Below are 23851 nucleotides of genomic sequence, written 5' to 3' on the forward strand. Positions count from 1 at the left end.
GCAGAAAAGGTTCCATGAATTTCTCATTATATTCTGAGGACAAAGATGAACATAGAGGAAGGATTGCTCAACACTTACAAAAGTGAATATTTGAGAAAAACAGGGCACCCATTGAACCTTTTGTATTGCTCCCATTCTTACTGTTATTTCTACTTTTGTGTATTCCAGTTGGAGACGGTTTGGTGAAACCAGAGGCCCTAAATAAGAAAGCTATTCAGATTATTAACAGGGTTCGAGATAAGCTCACTGGTGAGTGTGTCATGTGTTTACTTAAAGGGGACATAAGGCTGGGCGCGGTGGCTCATGCCTGTAATCCCAGCACTTTGGGAGGCTGAGGCAGGCAGATCACGAGGTCAGGAGATCGAGACCATCCTGGTTAACACGGTGAAACCCTGTCTCTACTAAAAATACAAAAAATGAGCTGGGTGTGATGGCGGGCGCCTGTAGTCCCAGCTAGTTGGGAGGCTGAGGCAGGAGAATGGTGTGAACCTGGGAGGTGGAGTTTGCAGTGAGCCGAGATCGCTCCACTGCATTCCAGCCTGGGTAACAGAGTGAGACTCCGTCTCAAAAAAAAAAAAAAAAAAAGGAGACATAAAATCTGAGCACACTTTCCTGTCTCTGAGTGGTGGTCAGCCCCATGTCCAGTAGTGTTAGTGATGAGCTTTGGGCACCATGCAGCTGACAGTGTCTTTGAAGTCATCAGTTAAACATTGTCTCTGATTCTTTTTTCTGATGACTGATAACAGTACTTAATGGTTAATCTCATGTAACTCAGGAGGTGAATAAATTTCTATTGGGTCCAAAATCAGCCAAATTCAGGGAAGTATTTTTTAATCATGTCTTTTTTTTTTTTTTTTTTTTTTTGAGACAGTTTGCTCTTATTGCCCAGTCTGTGGTCCACTGGCTCCATCTTGGGTCACTGCAACCTCCGCCTCCCAGGTTCAAGCAATTCTCCTGCCTCAGCCTCCCCAGTAGCAGGGATTACAGGCGCCCCCCCACCACACCCAGCTAATTTTTTGTATTTTTAGTAGAGATGAGGTTTCACCATGTTGGGCAGGCTGGTCTCAAACTCCTGACCTCAAGTGATCCACCCACCTCGGCCTCCCAAAGTGCTGGGATTACAGGCGTGACCCACCATGCCCAGCCAAATTTTTCTTTTTTTTCTTTTTTTTTTTTTGAGACAGGGTCTTGCTCTGTCACCCAGGCTGGAGTGCAGTGGTGCCATCTTGGCCCAGTGCAACCTCCACCTTCCAGGTTCAAGCGATTCTCCTGCCTCAGGCTCCCAAGTAGCTGGGACTACAGGCCTGTGCCACCACACTCAGCTAATTTTGTATTTTTAGTAGAGACAGTGTTTTACCATGTTGGCCAGGCTGGTCTTGAACTCCTGACCTCAGGTGATCCGCCTGCCTCAGCCTCCCAAAGTGCTGGGATTACAGGCGTGAGCCACCACACCTGGCTGAATTTTTCAAATCCAACTATGATATATCCTTCATCTCCATGTCTGAGGATAAGCTGTTGGTATGGACAGTTAAGGCAACAGGGAAGAAGAAGTGCAGCGATTGCCAGGAAGAGAGTGAAATGTTTTTGTTGCTCCTGGGCTAGGTCGGGACTTCTCTCATGATGACACTTTGGATGTTCCAACGCAAGTTGAGCTGCTCATCAAACAAGCGACATCCCATGAAAACCTCTGCCAGTGCTATATTGGCTGGTGAGTGGGGCTCTCAAAGTGACTTTGTTAAAATAAGCAATCAGAACCCAAGCCTAGGCCCCAAAGCCAGGGTAGCAAGAAGAGATTTGGTGGCGTATCTGTAAAGGGCAGTTAGAGCTCAGATCTCTTTAAAAGTTCATATTTATTGCATGTGCTCATTGTTTTAAAAAAATTGAGAAATATGGATGCATATTTGGAAGGCAAACACTAAAATTAAAATTACATTAAGATAAGTGGTTTAGGAGAATAGGCAAGGGTTGTTTGTGAGGGGTTCCTTTTGGGTTTTGCTGTCAGTCCAATGCAGAGATACAGGAAGGGCAAAGGAAAGAAAAAGCTAGAGCAGTGACAGAGAGAAGGAGATGAAAAGACAGATTTATGATCTGGGAGCCTAACCTCAAGGACCACTCTGGGGTGTGCTTTGATTAATTGCCCGAGGCATGCTTGAAGGCAGAAACTTGAGAGAGCAGATGCTGGGGAAGTGTCCTTGCGGGACCTCGGTGGGCAGTAGCCTTGACTGGAAATGATGAGTGTGTCCCATGCAATTAGCTGTGGGAGAGCTCAGGGAATACCCTGGGGTTGTCAGACCTTGGCCTTTTCATTTTCAAGTTATCTGTGTAAAGCTTTGAAGAAGCTCAAATTATTAAAATATTCCTTTTCTTTCTGCCTTCTTAGGTGCCCTTTCTGGTAACTGGAGGCCCAGATGTGACTGTCACGTTTTTTCTGAGGCTTTTTTACTTTAGTAAATGCTTCCACTAAACTGAAACCATGGTGAGAAAGTTTGACTTTGTTAAATATTTTGAAATGTAAATGAAAAGAACTACTGTATATTAAAAGTTGGTTTGAACCAACTTTCTAGCTGCTGTTGAAGAATATATTGTCAGAAACACAAGGCTTGATTTGGTTCCCAGGACAGTGAAACACAGTAATACCACGTAAATCAAGCCATTCATTTTGGGGAACAGAAGATCCATAACTTTAGAAATACGGGTTTTGACTTAACTCACAAGAGAACTCATCACAAGTACTTGCTGATGGAAGAATGACCTAGTTGCTCCTCTCAACATGGGTACAGCAAACAGCACAGCCAAGAAGCCTCAGGTCATGGAGGACATGGATTAGGATCCTAGACCGTAAAGACACAGAAGATGCCAACCTCACCCCTGCCACCTATCCCAAGACCTCACTGGTCTGCGGACAGCAGCAGAAATGTTTGCAAGATAGGCCAAAATGAGTTTTACAAAAGGTCGGTCTTCCATCAGACCCAGTGATGCTGCGACTCACGCTTCAATCCAAGACCTGACCGCTAGTAGGGAGGTTTATTCGGATCACTGGTGGCCTCGGCTGAGCAGATGCACGGAGGGGATCACTGCACAGTGGGACCACCCGCACTGGCCTTCTGCAGCAGGGTTCTGGGATGATTTCAGTGGTCAGAATACTCTGTTTAGAGCAAGGGCTCAGAAAACAGAAATACTGTCATGGAGGTGCTGAACACAGGGAAGGTCTGGTACATATTGGGAATTATGAGCAGAACAAATACTCAACTAAATGCACAAAGTATAAAGTGTAGCCATGTCTAGACACCAGGTTGTATCGGAATAATTTTTGTGCCAATAAATGACATCAGAATTTTAAACATACGTATATGAGTGGCTTTTTAGTCGTAATTTTGATCAGTTCAAAAAGGAAGCATTTACTCTTTCAGCACTCAGCCTTTAGTAAGCACTCTGTAGTAGGGATGACAGAGGACATAAGGGTGTACATGATGTGGTCCCTTTCCTCAGACTGTTCCCAGGCCAGACAGGTGGAGACAGCATGCCACTCAAGTGAACAGAACTTACCCCGGCCAAGTGCTGAGAAGAGGCGTGTATGGGCCACAGGTAGGAGCACAAATTCCACCGGGTGAGCCTGGAAAGCCTCATAGAAAGGGGGATGTTTGGCGTGGGTCTTAAAGAGAGGAGTGGGAGTCTGTCAGATGAACCAAGGGGGGACATTCTCAGCAGAAAAGGAAGTGTGAGGCACTGCTGTGAAAGCATGGTATCCACAGCAGTAGCAAGTATCACTTGGACCATATGAAATTGCAGGTACGTGGACCATTTTTAACATACAAAACTGGCATTTTCTTATGGCTGCACCTTATAGTTCAGCATATCTGGCTCAGTGGTCAGTGGGGAATAAAGGGAGTAACAGGAAAATAATAGGAACTAAAGGAGGCACGAAAGTAGCACGGGGCCAGACCGGGGCCTCCATCAGTTCAGCAGCAAGGAGTATGAACCTGATGCTGTGAAGTTTTACAATGGAATCGTATCTGAGTGGTGTTTTTTGTTTTCATTGGAGACTGGGTCTCACTCTGTCACCCAGGCTGGACTGCAGTGGCACAATCATGGCTCACTGCAGCCTCAGCCCCATGGGCTCAGGTGATCTTCCTGCTTCAGCCTCCCAAGTAGCTGGGACTACAGATATGCACCTCCCCACTCAGCTAATTTTTGTATTTTTTGTAGACAGTGGGGTTTTGCCATCTTTCCCAGGCTGGTCTCAAACTCCTGGACTCAAGCGATCTGCCCCCCCTCAGCCTCCCAGAGAAGCCACTGTGCCCAGCCGTGAGTGGTGTTTTTAAAAGACAACTGGTGGCCAGGTGCGGTGGCTCACGCCTATAATCCCAGCACTTTGGGAGGCCGAGGCGGGGCGGATCACCTGAGGTCAGGAGTTCGAGAGCAGCCTGGCCAACATGGCAAAACCCTGTCTCTGCTAAAAATACAAAAGTTAGCTGGGTGTGGTGGCATGCACCTGTAATCCCAGCTACTGGGGAGGATGAGGCAGGAGAATTGCCTGAACCTGGGAGGTGGAGTTTGCAGTGAGCCAAGATTGCGCCACTACACTCCAGTCGGGGCAACAGAGTGAGACTCCATTTCAAAAAAAAAAAAAAAAAAAAAGCCAGGCATGGTGGCAGGCGCCTGTAATCCCAGCTACTCAGGAGGCTAAGGCAGGAGAATCACTTGAACCGGGCGGCAAAGGTTGCAGTGAGCTGAGATCGCGCCACTGCACTCCAGCCTGGGTGACAGAGCAAGACTGTTTAAAAAAAAAAAAAGGTGAATTTAAATCTCAATAGTGACACTAGTAACAGTTTTAACACTCACAGCTAGAAAGTCATATACCTACTTGGATTTTCTGTTACAGTCCTAAACCATGTATCACTTATTTGCTCCAGAAAATATGGTCACCATAACTTTCTTGGTTCCAGATGAAATAACTCTCAGTGACTATGGTGATGTTACCATTCATGAACAATAAAGGTGTGAGAATGAATGGACACAGGAAAATGGTGGCCATTAGTGATAAAGATACATTCTTTAGGATATGAGAGTCTGGATTAAGGTCTTTGGTGAATCCAATAGGTTTTAAGTTACATCTAAGCAAAGCCTTCTGGGTTTCTTGAGAAGAATTATCAAAGGCAGGGAAGGAGCTAGTGGAGGCCTTTAAATACAGTTTAGTCCAGCCAGGCACGGTGGCTCATGCCTGTAACCCTAACACTTTGAGAAGGTAAAGTGAGAGGATTGCTTGAATCTAGGAGTTTGAGACCAGCTTGGGAAACATAGTGAGACCCTGCCTCTACAAAAAATTAAAAAATTAGTTGGGTATGGTGGCATGGGCCCGGTCTACCCTGGATGCTGAGGCCGGAGGACTGCTTGAGCCCAGGAGTTTGAGCTTATAGTAAGCTATGATTGTGCCATTGCACTCCAGCCTGGATGACAGAGACCCTGGCTCTAAAAATAAATACATAAGGATGAAGATCTTTATGATGATCCACTTAATAGTAAATATATTTTCTCATAATTTTCCTAATTTATTGTAAGAATACAGTATATAATATATATACACAATATTTCTCAGTTGACCATTTGTTAACTGGTAAGGCCTCTGGTCAACAGGAGGCTATTAAGTTTTGGGGTAGTTAAAAGCTATATGTGGATTTTCAACTGCTCAAAGGAATGGGAGCCCCTAATTACCAGATGTTGTTCACAGGTTAACTGTTTTTTTGGGGTTTTTTTGGAGACAAGGTCTGGCAGTACAGGCTGGGGGGCAGTGGTGCAATCTCAACATACTGCAACCTCCGCCTCCCAGGCTCGAATTATCCTCCCACCTCAGCCTCCTGAGTAGCTGGGACTACAGGTGCATGCCACTACACCTGGCTAATTTTTGTATTTTTTGTAGAGACTGGTTCTCGCCATGTTGCCCAGGCTGATCTCAAACTGGTGAGCTCAGGAGATCCTCCCGCCTCAGCCTCCCAAAGTGCTAAGATTACAGGCGTGAGCCACTGCGCCCGGCCAGCTGTATTTTTTAAGAATCAAGGCTGAGGCCGGGCATGGTGGCTTATACCTGTAATACCAGCACTTTGGGAGGCTGTGACGGGCAGATCACGAGGTCAGGAGTTCGAAACTAGCCTTGCCCACATGGTGAAACCTGTCTCTTACTTAATAATACAAAATTAGCTGGGCATGGTGGTCCGCGCCTATAATCCCAGCTACTCAGGAGGCTGAGGCAGGAGAATCACTTGAACCCAGGAGGCGGAGGTTGCAATTGCGCCATTGCACTCCAGCCTGGGCAATAGAGTGAGACTTCATCTCAAAAGAAGAAGAAAAAAAAAAAAAGAAGGCTGTAGTGTTAACTTACTGAGTTTCAAATATCAACTCCATTTCATACTACCTTTGTGACCTTGGATAATTTACTTAGATTCTCTCTGCTTGTCTCCTCTGAAAGTGTGGGTAAGCCCTACCTTGTGAGGCTGTCTGAAAGACAAGATAATCCATGGGGGAGCATTTGCACAGCCTGACACGTGGTATTAGGTTGAACCAGATGAAATAGGTGCTCAAAAATACTAAATGAACTAGGCCTTTGTCATGCCAGGGCACCTGTGTACCTGAAGCACACACATGGAAAAAGTGAAAAGCAAGTATTCTCTTAATTGGATATGCTGAACATTTATTGAACACTTAATGGGTGGAATGAATTGTATTAAGGGCATCCCATCTCTGATTTTAGGAGAGTGAATCTATCTCCTGAGCTGCCTGATAATTTGGTGCCTCCCTCACAAGAGCTTTTCCAGGAGTTCACTTCACAAATGTGTATTGAGTTCCCACTCTGTGTTAACCAGAATGGTTCCAGCAGTGTCCGCAGGAAAGAACGTCTTTTTGGAGGAGTTCAGAGGGCACTGGAGGGAGGAAGCACAGTGGGAGCTAGACGTTTTCTTCAGGAGCTTACCTGTAAAGGGCGAGAGAGAGGTGATGGCGGTTGGAAGGAGATGTGGGAGCCCGTGTTTTTTCCTTTTCTCTTTTAGTTGGGAGAGATGTCAGTATACTTGTAGGCTGTTAGGAATGAACCAATAGAGAGGGAAAGATAGATGGAGGGGCAGGGGAGGTGTAATTAATAGGCGGAGCCAAGACCAAGTGGGTGAGGGGAACACAGAACCAGCCAGAGCTTGGGAGGAGGTGACTTGAAATATGAGGCTGGGCCGGCACGGTGGTTCCCGCCTGTAATCCCAGTGCGGTGGGAGGACAGCTTCAGCCCAGGAGTTCGAGACCAGGTTGGTAAGATGCAGTCTAAGAAAAATAATTAGGCCAGGCGCTGGTGGCTCACACCTGTAATCCCAGCACTTTGGGAGGCCGAGGCGGGAGGATCACAAGGTCAGGATTTCCAGACCAGCCTGGCCAACATGGTGAAACCCCATCTCTACTAAAAATACAAAAAAAATTTAGCCTGGCGTTGTGGCACTCACCTGTAATCCCAGCTACTTGAACCCAGGAAGCGGAGGTTGCAGTGAGCCGAGATTGCACCACTGCACTCCAGCCTGTGCAGCAGAGTGAGACTGTCTAGAAAAAAAAAAAAAAACAGGCCAGGTGCGGTGGGTCACACCTGTAATCCCAGCACTCTGAGAGGCCGAGGTGGGAGGATCACAAGGTCAGAAGTTCGAGACCAGCCTGGTCAATATAGTGAAACCCCGTTTCTACTAAAAATACAAAAAAAAATTAGCCGAGCGTGATGGCGCATGCCTGTAATCCCAGCTACTCAGGAGGCTGAAGCAAGAGAATTCCTTAAACCCGGGAGGCGGGAGGTTGCAGTGAGCCGAGATTGCGCCACCGCACTCCAGCCTAGGCAACAGAGCGAGACTCCGTCTCAAAAAAAAAATAAAAATAAAACTAGGCTGCACGCTGATGGCTCATACCTGTAATCCCAGCACTTTGGAAGACCAACAGAGTGAGACTTTGTTTCAAAAACATAATTTTGTTTGTTTGTGATACAGTCTCACTCTGTTGCCCAGGCTGGAATGCAGTGGTTTGATCTCGGCTCACTGTAACCGCCGAGTAGCTGGGATTACAGGCCTATGCCACCACGCCCGGCTAATTTTTGTACTGTTAGTAGAGACGGGGTTTCACCATGTTGGCCAGGCTGGTCTCGAACCCCTGACCTCAGGTGATCCACCCGCCTCAACCTCCCAAAGTGCTGGGATTACAGGCGTGAGTCACCGCGCCCAGCCTCAAAAACGTAACTTTAAAAAGAAATTTTTGAGACAGGGTTTCACCCTGTCACCCCAGCTGGAGTGCAGTGGAACCTCCACCTCCTCGGTTTGAGCAACCATCCCACCTCAGCCTCCGGAGCAGCTGGGACTACAGATGCGAGCCACCACGCCCGGTAATCCCGGTTTTTAAATAAACACGAGGGTAAGCGGGGCTCGCGGCCCTCGCCTGGGGTCCTAGCTACTTCGCAGGCTAAGGTGAGAGGATCTCTTGAGTCCAAGAGTTCGAAACCAGGTTCAACAAACAGCGAGACCTCGTGTCAAAAATATATGTGATAAATCAGGTCCTCCAGGCCGCACCCTAGATCACAGGGTTGTTGGGATAATACAACATGAGGTAAAAGAACGTGAAATTCATGCTACAGCGCTCAGAAGTGCCACCCCAATCGCAGGCGCCCCGCCCGCCGATTCGACCTGGCGCATGCGTGGTGCGCACACGTCGCGTCGCGTCGACCGAGACGCTCTCGCGAGACAAGCTGTGCTGGCCGAAAAAATGGCGCCGCCCAGTACCCGCGAGCCCAGGGTCCAGTCGGCTACCAGCGCGACCAAACCCGACGGGGAGATGGTACTGCCAGGCTTCCCGGACGCCGACAGCTTTGTGAAGGTGAGTTCGCGGGGCCTCGGGGGTACCAGGAGTCGCCCGCGGCCGCCGGAAGCCGACCCGGGCCCTCTGGGCAGCCAATGCCCGCCCGCCGCAGTAGATCCCGAGCGAGGGTCGCGGGGCCCCTGTCCGCGCTGGGCGCAGACTCCTGCATCCTCCGGGGATGGGGCCTCAGAAACGGACACTGAGGGGCGTCCCGCTTGCCAGCTTAAGTCCATGTAGGCCCAAATGTGGAAACCCATCTTGCATCCTGGGAAAGGCTTCCTTGCCACCCAGACGTCCCTAGCCCTTGCGACTTCGCCCCCGCCACGCCCTAGCCACCCGACCAGTTCTCCTCAGGGGCTCGGCTGCTTCGCACTCCGCACACTTGCCTGGAGTTGTCCCCTCCCGCGACCAGGATGGCCCTTCTTCTCTTCCTCTGTTCCTGAAGTCCAATCCTACATAATTTTTAACCCTGAGTTAAATGTCACCTGTTAAAGCCCCATTGCACTTCTATCAGTAACTCCTGGAAGACACACAGAGCGTTCACTTAAGATCTTTGTATAACTTAGCTTAAATGTGAACAAACGTACAACTAGGCTTAAACTGTGCATAGCTCTTACAAAGCCATGAAACTAAAATAATTTGTAAATTAGCCCTATAAATTTACAGAAATTCCACTCACGTTGTATGTATCTAATTTGCCATTAGCTAATGCTGTTGATTCATTAACATGGCTCTCATTAATTCCTGGACCACTAACTGTGGTCTTGGTTGTGTGGCAGTCATGCTCATAAGCTACCATGTGCCCCTCCATGACTTAATTTCCCACCTCCTTTCTCTGCTTTTTTCTTGGGAAATGTTTATTTGGCCTTCACATGATCAACCATCATTTATGTCACTTCACAGTTTTGTTTCGTTATCTCACAACAGCTAAAATAGAGAACCACTTGACACTAACTGAACAATAAACACAAATCCAGTTTTAGATAGTAGCTGTTACAACTTTGTCGTCCAAGGATCTAGGATAAGGTTGTATTGTTTTTAGATGCTCATCCAGATGAAAACACAAAAACACATTCCTGTAGAAAGCTCTTGGATCTGAACTTGAGTCATAATAATAACACTTATGTGCCAAGAACTGTCCTAAGTGCTTTTATTAGCTTATTCATTCTGTCCTCACAAAAACTCTGTGGTGTAGGCCCTTTTTATTTTTCCTGTTTTTCAGAGGAGAACACTAAAGTCCAAATTAAAGAAATCACTTGCCCAGGATCTCAGTTAATGCGTAGCAGAGTCAAGATTCAACCCCAGGTTTTTGTGAATATTAGATTATATATGTATGTGTTTGTTCTGTCTCTCAACTCTCCCAAGAATGTAAGCTCCAAACTTGGTTTCCCGTTCATGCTTGTAATCTTAGGGCCTAGATTAGATTGGGGTTTGGCACTAAATGAGTACTTTTTTGATGGATGAAGAGTAGATACCTTGTATACAATAGATCATAAAAATGATATATCAAATGAATGGGGATCCATGTGTAAAACATGCCATCTTTTCTTGTTTTGGACAGTTTGCTCTTGGATCCGTGGTGGCAGTCACCAAGGCATCTGGGGGCCTACCACAGTTTGGCGATGAGTATGATTTTTACCGAAGTTTTCCTGGTTTCCAAGCATTTTGTGAAACACAGGGAGACAGGTTGCTTCAGTGGTAAGTACTATATTTTGTTTTCTTATGTTAATGAAAAGAAATGAAAACAAAGAGGTCGATAAATTTTTCCTGAAATTTATTTTTCCTTAAACATTTTCTGTGGTATGAAGAGCCATAAAATATGAAAATTGAAGCAATGGATTTTGATTAGGGAAATATTACTTGGTATATTTTTAGTTTAGCTTTTTAAAAATGTATTGACTTTTGTACTTAAAAAATACATTGACTGTAATCCCAGCACTTTGGGAGGCCGAGACGGGCAGATCACGAGCTCAGGAGATCGAGACCATCCTGGCTAACACGGTGAAACCCCCTCTCTACTAAAAAATACAAAAAACTAGCCGGGCGAGGTGGCGGGCGCCTGTAGTCCCAGCTACTCAGGAGGCTGAGGCAGGAGAATGGCGTAAACCTGGGAGGTGGAGCTTGCAGTGAGCTGAGATCCCGCCACTGCACTCCAGCCTGGGCAACAGAGCGAGACTCTGTCTCAAAAAAACAAAAAACAAAAAAAAATTGACTTTTGTACAGATCTTTTTTTAATTAATATGGGAATTGAACACTTAGATCCAAGATTCATTCTTTCTTTCTTTCTTTCTTTCTTTTTTTTTTTTTCTTTTTTTTGAGATGGAGTTTCACTCTGTCACCCAGGCTGGAGTGCAAGGGCACGATCTCGGCTCACGGCAAGCTCCACCTCCTGGGTTCACACCATTCTCCTGCCTCAGCCTCCCGAATAGCTGGGACTACAGGCGTCCGCCACCACACCCAGCTAATTTTTTGTTATTTTAGTAGAGATGGGGTTTCACCATGTTAGCCAGGCTGGTCTTGATCTCCTGACCTCATGATCCACCCACCTCAGCCTCCCAAAGTGCTGGGATTACAGGCATGAGCCACCGTGCCTAGCCAGATCCAAGATTATTTCACACAACTTGTAGAGTAGCAGGTATTTCTTTTATTTATTTATTTATTTTTTTTTTTTTTTTTTTTTTTTTAATTTTAATTTTTTTTTTTTTTTTGAGACAGAGCCTCGCTTCATCACCCAGGCTGGAGTGCATTGGCTCGCTCTCGGCTCACTGCAACCTGCGCCTCCCAGGTTCAAGTGATTCTCCTGCCTAGGCCTCCAAGTAGCTGGGATTACAGGTGTACAGCACCACAACCGGCTAATCTTTTTTTTTTAGGGGGTGTGGGGAACGGAGTCTTACTCTGTCGCCCAGGTTGGAGTGCAGTGGTGCAATCTCGGCTCACTGCAACCTCTACCTCCCAAGATCAAGCGATTCTCATGCCTCAGCCTCCCCAGTAGCTGGGGTAACAGGCACGTACCACCACTCCTGGCTAATTTTTTTATTTTTAGTAGAGGGGGTTTCACCATGTTGGCCAGGCTGGTCTCGAACTCCTGACCTCGTGATCCACCCACCTCGGCCTCCCAAAGTGCTGGGATTACAGGTATAAGCCCCTGTGCCTAGCCAACTTTTTGTGTTTTTAGTAGAGATGGGGTTTCACCATGTTGGCCAGGCTGCTCTCGAAGTCCTGACCTCAGGTGATCCATCCACCTCAGCCTCCCGAAGCACTAGGATTACAGGTGTGAGCCACTGCACCCAGCTAGGGTGCAAGTTTTATTGATTTCATCAAAAAGTATTGGGGGCTGGACATGGCGGCTCATGCCTGTAATCCTAGTGCTTTGGGAGGCCGAGGCAGAAGGATCGCTTGAGCCCACGAGTTCAAGACCAGCCTGGGCAACATAGGGAGACTCCATCCCTACAAAAATTTTTTAAAGTAGCTGGGAGTGATGGTGCACCTCTGTAGTTGCAACTACTTGGGAGGCTGAGGTGGGAGTATCACTTGAGCCCAGGAGTTCGAGGCTGCAGGGACCTGTGATTGCACTGATGCATTCCAGCCTGGGCAACAGAGCAAGACCCTGTCTCTTTAAAAAAAAAGAAAAGAAAAGAAAGAAAAAGCCTGGGCTCGTGGCTCACACCTGTAATCCCAGAACTTTGGGAGGCTGAGGCAGGTGAATCACTTCAGGTCAAGAGTTCGAGACCAGCCTGGCCAACGTGGCGAAACCTCATCTTTACTAAAAATACAAAAATTAGCCAGACCTGGTGGCATGTGCCTATAATCCCAGCTACTCAGGAGGCTGAGGCATGAGAATCGCTTGAATCCGGGAGGCGGAGGTTGCACTTGGGGAGGCCAAGGCAGGCAGATCACTTCAGGTCAGGAGTTCGAGACCAGCCTGGCCAACATGGTGAAACCTTGTCTTTACCAAAAATACAAAAATTAACCAGACCTGGTGGTGTGTGCCTGTAATCCCAGCTACCCAGGAGGCTGAGACACAAGAATTGCTTGAACCCGAGAGGTGGAGGTTGCAGAGAGCCAAGATCATGCCACTGCACTCCAGCCTGGGCAACAGAGCAAGACTCTGTCTCAAAAAAAAAAAAAAAAGATGTGTTGGGAACAGTCCGAGCCACATCATTTGAACATTTTCTCTCACAGAATGTAAACAAATGAAATAAAAATCTACAAGCTAACCTTGGTTTTCCTTTCCTTAGCATGAGCCGAGTAATGCAATACCATGGGTGTCGCAGCAACATTAAGGATCGAAGTAAAGTGACAGAGTTGGAAGACAAGTTTGATCTGCTGGTTGATGCCAATGATGTAATTCTGGAGAGAGTGGTGAGTATTTTCCTTTACTCTTATGATAACTAACAAATAGCTTTATATTATTAAAATATATGAATAGACGGAGCAACCCAGGCACCTTAGAAAATGAAAAGGAAATAAGCTTAACATTTCTTATAATAATATTCCCTTCTGATAGTTGGTATGTTTTTTCTAAGAACAATTACAGTTGTCTTAAAAATATCACTGCCCCATCGAGGATTTTTTTTTTTTTTTTTGAGATGGAGTCTTGCTCTGTCGCCCAGGCTGGAGTACAGTGGGGCAATCTCGGCTCACTGCAACCTCCACCTCCCAGGTTCAAGTGATTCTCCTGCCTCAGCCTCCTGAGTAGCTGGGATTACAGGCACCCACCACTATTCCTGGCTAATTTTTGTATTTTTAGTAGAGACATCGTTTCATCATATTAGCCAGGCTAGTCTCAAACTCCCGGCCTCAAGTGATCTGCCTGTCTTGGCCTCCCAAAGTGCTGGGATTACAGACGTGAGCCACTGCACTGGGCCTGAAAGCCTGTTTTTAAAGTGCCTTATTCCGGCCGAGTGCGGTGGCTCACACCTATAATCCCAGCACTTTGGGAGGCCAAAGCAGGTGATCACCTGAGGTCAGGAATTCAAGACCAGCCTGGCCAACATGGTGAAACCCTGTCTCTACTGAAATATAAAAACTAATCGGGCCATGGTAGCACACGCCTGTCATTCCAGCTATTCAGGAGACTGAGGCAGGGGAATCGCTTGAACCCAGGAGGCAGAGGTTGTAGTGAGCCGAGATCATGCCACTGCACTCTAGCCTGGGTGACAGAGTGAGACTCTGTATCAAAAAAAAAAAAAAGGTGGCCTGGTGTGGTGGCTTATGCCTGTAATCCCAGCACTTTGGGAGGCCGAGGTGGGTAGATCACCTGAGGTCAGGGGTTCAGGACCAGCCTGACTAACATGATGAAACCCCATCTCTACTAAAAATATAAAAAATTAGCTGAGCTTGGTGGTGAACACTTGTAATCCCAGCTACTCGGGAGGCTGAGGCAGGAGAATCACTTGAACCTGTGAGGCAGAGGTTGCAGTGAGCCAAGATTGCACCATTGCACCCCAGCCTGGGCAACAAAAGTGAAACTCCATCTCAAAAAAAAAAAAAAAAAAAATTTAAATTGCCTTATTCTGGCCAGGTTCAGTGGCTCACTCCTGTAATCCTAGCGGTATAGGAGGCCAAGGTAAGAAGATTACTTGAGCTCAGGAGTTCCAGAGCCAGCCTGGGCAACATAGTGAGACCTTGTATTTATTTAAAATTAATAAATAAATAAAGTGCCTTATTCTGAATCTGCCATCCAGATCTGCAAATTCTGTTTATATTTTTTTGGAGACTGAAGTCTTGCTCTGTCACCCAGGCTGGAGTGCAGTGGTGCAACCATAGCTCACTGCAACCTCGAACTCCTGGGCTCAAGTGATCCTCCCACCAGAGCCTCCCAAGTAGCTGGGACTGCAGGTGTGTACCACCACATTTGGCTAATTTTTTTTTTAATTTTATAGAGACAGTGTCTTGCTGTGTTGCCCAGGCTGGTCTTGAACTCCTCAAACTATCCTGGCCTCAAACAATCTCCCCACCTCAGCCTCCTTAGTCACTAGGATTACAGGCATGAGCCACCGTACCTGACTAGATTTGAAAATTCTATTTGTCAAGAGAAGAGGCGTTTATATCACCCAACCAAAATTGAGGTGATTTATACCGTTACTCAAAATCTACTGAACCCCCCAGCTCACAGGATTGGAAGGAGTTGTGTATTATTCTATCTTGCTTATTATCTATTTATGCCTAATTCTATGGCAGAACATTATTTTCACAGAAATACACAGGGATCATGGAAAACAAATCTAACCTCAACCATCTGACAGTCCTGAAAATATTTAAATCATGCTCTCCTGTCCCATGAAGTTATCTCTTCCCTAGTCTAAGTGCCCACAAATCTTTTTGCAGTTTCTGGTATATTGTGATTTCAAGTCTTGCCATACTCCTATATATCACCTGCGTGTGCCTCTGTTAGTAGTGCCCAAGCTGATATTTCACGTCTGCTTTAAAGTGCAAAATAGATTAGGACTCCCTGCAATCTCGTTCTAAACAGTATACTTTTGTATTTAATGTAGGCAGTCCAGGGACTTCTTAGTTATTTTAGTGGCCACATTACACTGTTAAATCATATTAGAATTTTCAGCCCAATTCAGAGCTGTAAAGAGTCAATCGAGTATTGGGCATGGGTAGTTACTGTCCTACCTGCCTTTGAACAAATAATGCATTAATTACTTGGCATGACATACTAATCACCTTTATTGATTAACTCTGTAAAATTTTTATTTTTTTAAATTGTCAAAACTTGTATAGGTGCTCCTTGATTTACAATTGGTTGTGTCTCAATAAACCTATATTATAAGTCAAAAATGCATTTAATACACCTCACTTACCAAATAGCGCAACTGAGCCTGCTTTAAATGTGCTCAGAAAACTTCCGTTAGTCTACAGTTGGGCAAAAATCTTACACAAAGCCTATTTTTATACTACAGCGTTGAATATCTCATATAATTCAAGTAGCATTGAATATACTTCTGAAAGTGAAAAACAGGTTGTGGCCGGGCACAGTAGCTTATGCCTGTAATCCCAGCACTTTGGGAAGCCAGGGGAGGTGAATCACTTGAGGTCAGGAGTTCAAGACCAGTCTGGTCAACATAGTGAAACCCCATCTCTACAAAAAAAGTACAAAAATTAGCTGGGCGTGGTGGTGTGCGCCTGTAGTCCCAGATACTCGGGAGGCTGAGGCACGAGAATTGCTTGAACCCAGGAGGCGAAGGCTGCAGCGAGCTGAGACTGGACCACTGCACTCTAGCCTGGGCAACAGAGTGAGACTCCATCTCAAAATAAAGGAAAAACAGGGCCAGGCACAGTGGCTTATGCCTGTAATCCCAGCATTTTGGGAGGCCGAGGCGGGCAGATCACAAGGTCAAGAGATCGAGACCATCCTGGCCAACATAGTAAAACTCCATCTCTATTAAAAATACAAAAATTGGCCGGGCGCGGTGGCTCAAGCCTGTAATCCCAGCACTTTGGGAGGCCGAGACAGACGGATCACGAGTTCAGGAGATCGAGACCATCCTGGCTAACACGGTGAAACCCCGTCTCTACTAAAATACAAAAAAAATTAGCCGGGCGAGGTGGCGGGCGCCTGTACTCCCAGCTACTCGGGAGGCTGAGGCAGGAGAATGGCGTGAACCCGGGAGGCGGGGCTTGCAGTGAGCTGAGATCCGGCCACTGCACTCCAGCCTGGGCAACAGAGCTAGACTCCGTCTCAAAAAAAAAAAAAAAAAAAAATACAAAAATTAGCTGGGCATGGTGGTGCGTGCCTGTAGTCCCAACTACTTGGGAGGCTGAGGCAGGAGAATTGCTTGAACCCAGGAGTCAGGCTGCAATAAGCCGAGATCACACCACTGCACTCCAGCCTGACAACAGAGCAAGACACTCTGTCTCCAAAAAAAAAAAGAAAAAGAAAAACAGGTTGTAAGTGTACTTGAAATATGGTTTCTACTAAATGCAAATCACTTTCACACCATTGTGAACTCAAAAAATTATAAGTCAAACTGACTTACATTGGGGACCAGCTATATATTTATCACATACGACATAATATTTTGATAGATACATTGATCTATTCATATATATATATATTTTCTTACACAAATGTCTCTGGATACATCTCTTTAAAATGTTAGGGAATTAGGGTGGGTGCGGTGGCTCACACCTATAATCCCAGCACTTTGGGAGGCTGAGGCAGGTGGATCACTTGAGGTCAGGATTTCAAGACCAGGCTGGCCAACCGGGTGAAACCCCATCTCTACTAAAAATACAAAAATTAGCCAGGTGTGGTGGTGCACACCTATAATCCCAGCTACTTGGGAGGCTGAGGCAGGAGAATCGCTTGAACCTGGGAGGCAGAGGTTGCAGTGAGCCTTATTCAGAACTGTAAAGAGTTGCAGTGAGCCGAGATCATGCCGCTGCACTCCAGCCTGGGTGACAGAGTGATACTCCGTGTTAAATCAATAAAATGTTAGGTAATTAACTCTACCTCAAAAGGAAAAATGCTTTACTAGTACCTCTTCTACTTTTAGGGTATTTTACTGGATGAAGCCTCAGGTGTAAACAAGAATCAGCAGCCTGTCCTCCCTGCCGGCTTGCAGGTCCCCAAAACGGTAGTGTCCAGCTGGAACCGTAAGGTGAGGGCTTTTCAGATTAACTGGCTCTTGATGTCAGCTTCATAATAGGGATTTTGCTCATTCTGACATGCATTTCTGTTCTAATTTATTAGAGAACTGGCCACTGCCTTCTTTAGTTTGTTCTCATAAACACACACAACCTAATTATACCCTCTTCTCCACTTTCTGGAGACCTCTACATGCACGTACATTCTTAAGTGAATGGCCCTTGCGATGTTCTTGTCTCCTTGGAAGTCATAAATTGGAATTTACTTTTCTAATTCATCAAGTTGCTGTGTTATAAAGTATTTGTATGCGTTGATCATAGGCAGCAGAATATGGCAAAAAAGCAAAATCTGAAACTTTCCGGCTGCTTCATGCAAAAAATATCATCCGACCTCAGCTCAAGTTTCGAGAGAAGATTGACAATTCCAACACACCATTTCTTCCTAAAATCTTCATCAAACCCAATGCTCAGAAACCTCTCCCTCAAGGTAAATAGTGCATACTTTGCCTGTGTTTGAGTCTTACTTTATTTGATGCAAAAACCAGGAAGGGTGTACAGGTCTCTCTGCCACCCTCCTTTCTTCAAAGGGAGCCCAGTTCAGCTATTCCAGAGGCTGAAGTGGGAGGATCACTTGAGCCCAGGAGGTCAAGGCTACAGTGAGCTGTGACTGTGCCACCACACTTCAGCCTGGGGGAAGGAACATGACCCTGTCTCAAAAAAAACAGAACACAAAGGGAGCCAGTTTACCCCTGTGTAACTAGAAAAGACACGAATGTGCTTATGATGTTTTTGTCACTGCTTGGGTCTCCAGCTCTCTCTAAGGAAAGGCGGGAACGCCCACAGGATCGTCCTGAGGACTTGGACGTCCCCCCTGCACTGGCTGATTTCATCCATCAGCAGAGAACCCAGCAGGTTGAGCAAGACATGTAAGTGTTTGCCTATGTCTGACCTTTCTGCTGTGAGTACTTACCTTTATGCCACATTTTCACAGTTTCACTTTTGTGGAGATATACATGAAAACAATCTGAGGAGCAGTGATTTCCTCCTTACCCCAACCTGGGCCTTAGCAATAAAACCTGCTGTTTGTGTTCACAAAGGGCCTGCACAGCATTGCCTCATAAACCTCACTGCAGTCCTGAGAAGTAGCAGTGATTCTCATTCCCATTTTATAGACATAAAACGCAAGGGCTGGGTGCGGTAGCTCACGCCTGTAATCCCAGCACTTTGGGAGGCTGAGACCGGTGGATCACCTGAGGTCAGGGGTTCAGGACCAGCCTAGCCAACATGATGAAACCCCATCTCTACTGAAAATACAAAAGTTAGCCAGGCATGGTGGTGTGTGCCTGTAATCCCAGCTACTCAGGAGGCTGAGGCAGGAGAATCACTTGAACCTGGGAGGTGGAGGTTGCAGTGAGCCGAGATGGCATCGCTACACTCCAGCCTGGGTGATAGAGTAAGACTCCATCTCCAAAAAAAAAAAAAAAAAAAAAAGATGTAAAAGCAAAATGAGAGATGCAGACTTCTCATAGAGTTGGAACTTCTTTGAGACAGGGTCTTGCTCTGTTGCCCGGACTGGAGTGTGGTGGCATGAACACAGCTCACTACAGCCTTTACCTCCTGGGCTTAAGTGTTCCTCCTGCCTCTGCCTCGCAAGTAGCTGTGACTACAAGCATGAGCCATCATGCACAGTTAATTTTTATATTTTCTATATGCCCAGTCTGGTCTTGAATTTCTGGCCTCAGCAGTTCTCCCAACCTGCCCTCCCAAAGTGTTGGGATTACAGGCATGAACCACTGTGCCTGGCCAGAGCTGGCCCATGTTTTCTTTCTTTTTTTTTTTCTCTTTCTTTTTGAGACAGAGTTTTGCTCTTGTTGCCCAGGCTGGAGTGCAGTGGCGCGATCTCAGCTCACTGCAACCTCTGCCGCCTGGGTTCAAATGATTCTGCTGCCTCAGCCTCCCAAGTAGCTGGGATTACTATAGGCATGTGCCACCACACCTGGCTAATGTATCTTTTTTTTTTTTTTTTTTTTTTTTAAGTAGAGACAGGGTTTCATCATGTTGGTCAGGCTGGTCTCAAACTCCTGACTTCAGGTGATCCACCCTCCTTGGCCTCCCAAAGTACTGGGATTATAGGCTGGAGCCACCACACCCAGCCCCATGTTTTCTTAAATTTGTCTTTCCTCCATACTATACTGCTCTGCCTTTCTTTTTAGGACTCAAATAGTAGGTAAGGCTCTGGTTTTTTTTGTTTTTTTGTTTTGTTAAGTTTTGCTCTGTCACCCAGGCTGGATGCCATAGTGCAATCCTAGCTCACTGTAGCCTTGACCCCTGGGGCTCAAGCAATCCCCCTACCTTAGCCTCCCTAGTAACTGGTACTACAGGCACACATCACCGTACCTGGTACCTGACTTGTTTTTTAATTTTAGTTTTTATTTTTGTAAACACAGGGTCTTTCTGCATTGCCCAGGCTGGCCTCAAACTCCTGGCCTCGAGCAATCCTCCTGCCTTGACCTTCCAAAGTTCTGGGATTACAGGCGTGAGCCACCGTGCTCAGCCCAAGGCTCATTTATGAATTTAGTAAAGAAAAGGCATTTTTTACTGGCAATATAAGCATCTTGGAAAAACTTCACTTAAAATAGACAAATGGACGTTGCCTTTAGTATAACGCAAAAAGGTGATAAAAATTTGGTTAGTATTGGCCTTTTCCTCACATAGAGCCAGAGTCTGTGTGGGCATTCATGCCTTTAGCCCCGGCTCTGCAACGTGAGGCCACAAGCTAAGTGCTGGAGAAATAAAGGCCATGAAAGGCAACCCTGCCCTCCTGGGCTACCGTGATCCTCGAGGAACACATCACAGGTTGAGGATTTTTATACAGATTTCTTAGGATCAGAAGAAAACATAACATTAAGCTCTTGGCCAACTGAAATATTTGCTTCATCCTTACTTTACAGATGTGTTATTTCAAACTACAGAAATTATATATTTCTCATTTTGGTATTATCCACAACATCAACCATACAGTACTTTGCAAATAAGTACTCAAATCTTTATAAAGCTGCTTGGATCTCCAGCTCTCTAAAGAAATGAATAGACTTAATTATCATATTTTAAGAGTGAGCAAATATCTGATTTATGATTTGTACTCGAATTACTGAAATAATGAACCTCTTTATAAAAGGAAGATATTTTCACGGTGGCCTTTTCTCATTTGTTTTTACAGATTGGATAAGAGGCATTATTTTTCCTTTGAATCGTGGAATTAATCAGAATGATTTCTCTTTTTGTTTTATTTACTCAGGTTTGCACATCCTTATCAATATGAACTAAATCACTTTACCCCACCAGATTCAGTGTTTCAAAAGCCACAACCCCAGGTTAGTACCCAGCCTTAGTTTATAAGGTGCCTTGTAGTGGCCCAAGAGGAATCAAATAAGTAGATTCATTGATGCAATTTTGACTTTTCCTTGAAGATCTTTAAGGTAGAAAGTTACAGTTTTGGGTCATTTCTCAGACTCGTAGTTCACTTTGTACTTTACTGGGGGATGGTTTCTATATTCCTCCCTTTTTCTCACTATTCTCTTGATGCAGTTATACAGACCTATAGAAGAGACACCATGCCATTTCATATCCTCCCTGGATGAACTTGTGGAACTCAACGAAAAGCTCTTGAATTGTCAGGAATTTGCAGTCGACTTGGAGGTATCTTGTAAATGACCCTGGGTAAAATTTTTACATTTTCTGTGAGTTTATCTATTGGAGAAGTATAAAATTGATACTAATTGTAATTTTTTTTTTTGGTAAAAAATTAATCATATAACTTAGCTTTGTAGCTGACTTTTCAAAATCAGTAAAGAAAAGTCTAATATAATCTTTGTTTTTTCTCTTCTCCCCTCCTTCTATGTGGTTTAGCACCACTCTTACAGGAGCTTCCTGGGACTGACCTGCCTGATGCAAATTTCCACTCGGACGGAAGACTTCATCATTGACACTCTGGAGCTTCGAAGTGACATGTACATTCTCAATGAGAGCCTCACAGACCCAGCTATCGTTAAGGTCAGCCAGCCTTTTGTAACTCATGCATGTGAGCTCATACAAGAATTTTAGTGCTTTGCAGTGTACTATTTCATCATTTCAACCTAGACCCAGTCAAGTCGGGCGGAATCGTGTCATTTCCTAACTAGGGTACCATGCTAAATGGCTTTTGTTTCTAAATCCCTGTTAGAACAGCTAAGACTTAGCTTGTTACCACCCAGAAAAATGTTAAATAATTTTAATGACTACTGCAGTGAGCCCCAGCCATCAAGATTGTTTGGACTTAATGACTGTACTGAAGCTACTAGAGCTGCTTTCAGGTGTCTCCTTGGTTGATAACAGTTTCAGACTTTAAGGGTATGGAATCAGGAGTGTAGAAAGCTGTGACAGAAGACAAAAGAAACTTTTAAAACTCATGTATCTAATTTTTTTTTTTTTTTTTTTTTTTTTTTTGAGACAGAGTTTTGCCCTTGTTGCCCAGGCTGGAGTGCAATGGCACGATCTTGGCTCACCGCAACCTCCGCCTCCCAGGTTCAAGTGATTCTCCTGCCTCAGCCTCTCGAGTAGCTGGGATTGCAGGCATACGCCACCACACCCGCCTAATTTTTGTATTTTCAGTGGAGACAGGGTTTCGCCATGTTGGTCAGGCTGGTCTCAAACTCCTGACCTCAAGCAATCCACCCACCTTGGCCCAAAGTGCTGGTATTACTGGTGTGAGTCACCACTCCCGGCTGCATGTATCTAATCTTGATTAGAACATTGGCTTCAGCCAGGCGAGGCGGCTTAGGCCTGTAATCCCAGCACTTTGGTAAGCTGAGGCAGGAGGATCACTTGAGCCCAGGAGAATGAGACCAGCCTGGGGAACATAGTGAAACCTCGTCTCTACAAAAAATACCAAAGTTCAGCTGGGCATGGTGGCACGCCTGTAGTCCCAACTACTTGGGAGGCTGAGGTGGGAGGATTGCTGGAGCACAGGAGGCAGATGTTGCAGTGAGCCAAGATCACACCACTGCACTACAGACGGGACAGCGGAGACTACCTTCTAATTCCAGTGTTCTAATAAACTAGAGGCAGAGTTAATTTCCAAGCATTAGTGGCCTGCGACCAGTGTACTGCATGACTTTGGTTCTGTTTTTCAGGTCTTCCATGGTGCTGATTCAGACATAGAATGGCTACAGAAAGACTTTGGGTTGTATGTAGTAAACATGTTTGATACCCATCAGGCAGCACGCCTTCTTAACCTGGGCAGGCACTCACTCGATCATCTCCTGAAACTCTACTGCAATGTGGACTCAAACAAGCAGTATCAGCTGGCTGATTGGAGAATACGGTCAGTTTGCTCTTAATGAGGAAATGTGGGTGGCAGAAGAAAGTGATTATTCATTAACCTGTCACCCAGAGAGACCTGGGTTTGAGCCATACCATACTCATTGAGATGAATGGCATCAGGTTTTCACCAGGCATCTTCAACAGCATAAAAGTGGTAGGAAATTCTTTAACGATAATGTGGACTTTATGATGGGCTGATGCAGTTACACTGTGTTTCGTGGAAATAGTGGCTGAAAAAGAGGTGCCGAGTCAGTATTTGCCCATGCCGGTATCTTGTTTGAAACTGGGATCTCTCTACTAGATGATTTTGTGTGTGTGTCTGTGTGTGTGTGTGTGTGTGTGTAAGATCTTCCGTAGGGATGATTGTGTGTGTGTGTAAGATGATCTTCCATAGGTGGGAAAGAATTCTTTGTGTTTTTTTTTTTTTTTTTTTGAGACGGAGTCTCGCTCTGTCACCCAGGCTGGAGTGCAATGGCCGGATCTCAGCTCACTGCAAGCTCCGCCTCCCAGGTTTACACCATTCTCCTGCCTCAGCCTTCTGAGTAGCTGGGACCACAGACACCCGCCACCTCGCCCGGCTAGTTTTTTGTATTTTTTAGTAGAGACGGGGTTTCACCATGTTAGCCAGGATGGTCTTGATCTCCTGACCTCGTGATCCACCCGTCTCGGCCTCCCAAAGTGCTGGGATTACAGGCTTGAGCCACTGCGCCCAGCCGGTGGGAAAGAATTCTAAAGGACACTGTTGGTTTAGCTTTATATTGAGCATTTTTTGTGGCATAAGGTAGCAGTTTTGCCCCACTTCCTGCAGGCCTTGCTCAGCTTGGTCATTTTCTGCTTGTTTGCTACCTCTCCGAGGTTGCACATGTCATAGGAAGATGCCGCTGAGCTTTTCCAGGAATTCCACATGCCAGAATGCCAGAATTTCTTTTCTTTTCTTTTCTTTTTTTTTTTTGAAATGGAGTTTCACTCTTGTTGCCCAGGCTGGAGTGCAATGGCGCGATCTCAACTCACCACAACCTCCGCCTCCCAG

General features: G+C 45.7%; 2 protein-coding genes across 3 annotated transcripts in view; both read left to right on the forward strand.

Annotated features, from left to right (window-relative positions):
• Positions 1 to 3345, forward strand: part of LOC105473151 (mechanistic target of rapamycin kinase) — a 149702-nt gene extending 146357 nt beyond the window's left edge. For both annotated transcript variants that reach the window (XM_011726788.2, XM_071100808.1), the window contains exons 56-58: positions 169 to 249; positions 1603 to 1708; positions 2381 to 3345. In XM_011726788.2, coding sequence (XP_011725090.2) covers positions 169 to 249; positions 1603 to 1708; positions 2381 to 2396 — 203 coding nt within the window. In that variant the 3' untranslated portion in view covers positions 2397 to 3345. The remainder of the gene's footprint in view (positions 1 to 168; positions 250 to 1602; positions 1709 to 2380) is intronic.
• A 5381-nt stretch (positions 3346 to 8726) lies between these two features.
• The window catches only part of LOC105473147 (exosome component 10), a 30377-nt gene continuing 15252 nt past the window's right edge, over positions 8727 to 23851 (forward strand). The window contains exons 1-10 of the mRNA XM_011726786.2: positions 8727 to 8880; positions 10424 to 10560; positions 13101 to 13224; positions 17370 to 17474; positions 17782 to 17947; positions 18272 to 18386; positions 20759 to 20834; positions 21049 to 21159; positions 21370 to 21513; positions 22632 to 22822. Coding sequence (XP_011725088.2) covers positions 8770 to 8880; positions 10424 to 10560; positions 13101 to 13224; positions 17370 to 17474; positions 17782 to 17947; positions 18272 to 18386; positions 20759 to 20834; positions 21049 to 21159; positions 21370 to 21513; positions 22632 to 22822 — 1280 coding nt within the window. The 5' untranslated portion in view covers positions 8727 to 8769. The remainder of the gene's footprint in view (positions 8881 to 10423; positions 10561 to 13100; positions 13225 to 17369; positions 17475 to 17781; positions 17948 to 18271; positions 18387 to 20758; positions 20835 to 21048; positions 21160 to 21369; positions 21514 to 22631; positions 22823 to 23851) is intronic.

The sequence above is a fragment of the Macaca nemestrina genome, chromosome 1 (assembly GCF_043159975.1).
Source record: "Macaca nemestrina isolate mMacNem1 chromosome 1, mMacNem.hap1, whole genome shotgun sequence".
NCBI classification, from domain to species: Eukaryota; Metazoa; Chordata; class Mammalia; order Primates; family Cercopithecidae; genus Macaca; species Macaca nemestrina.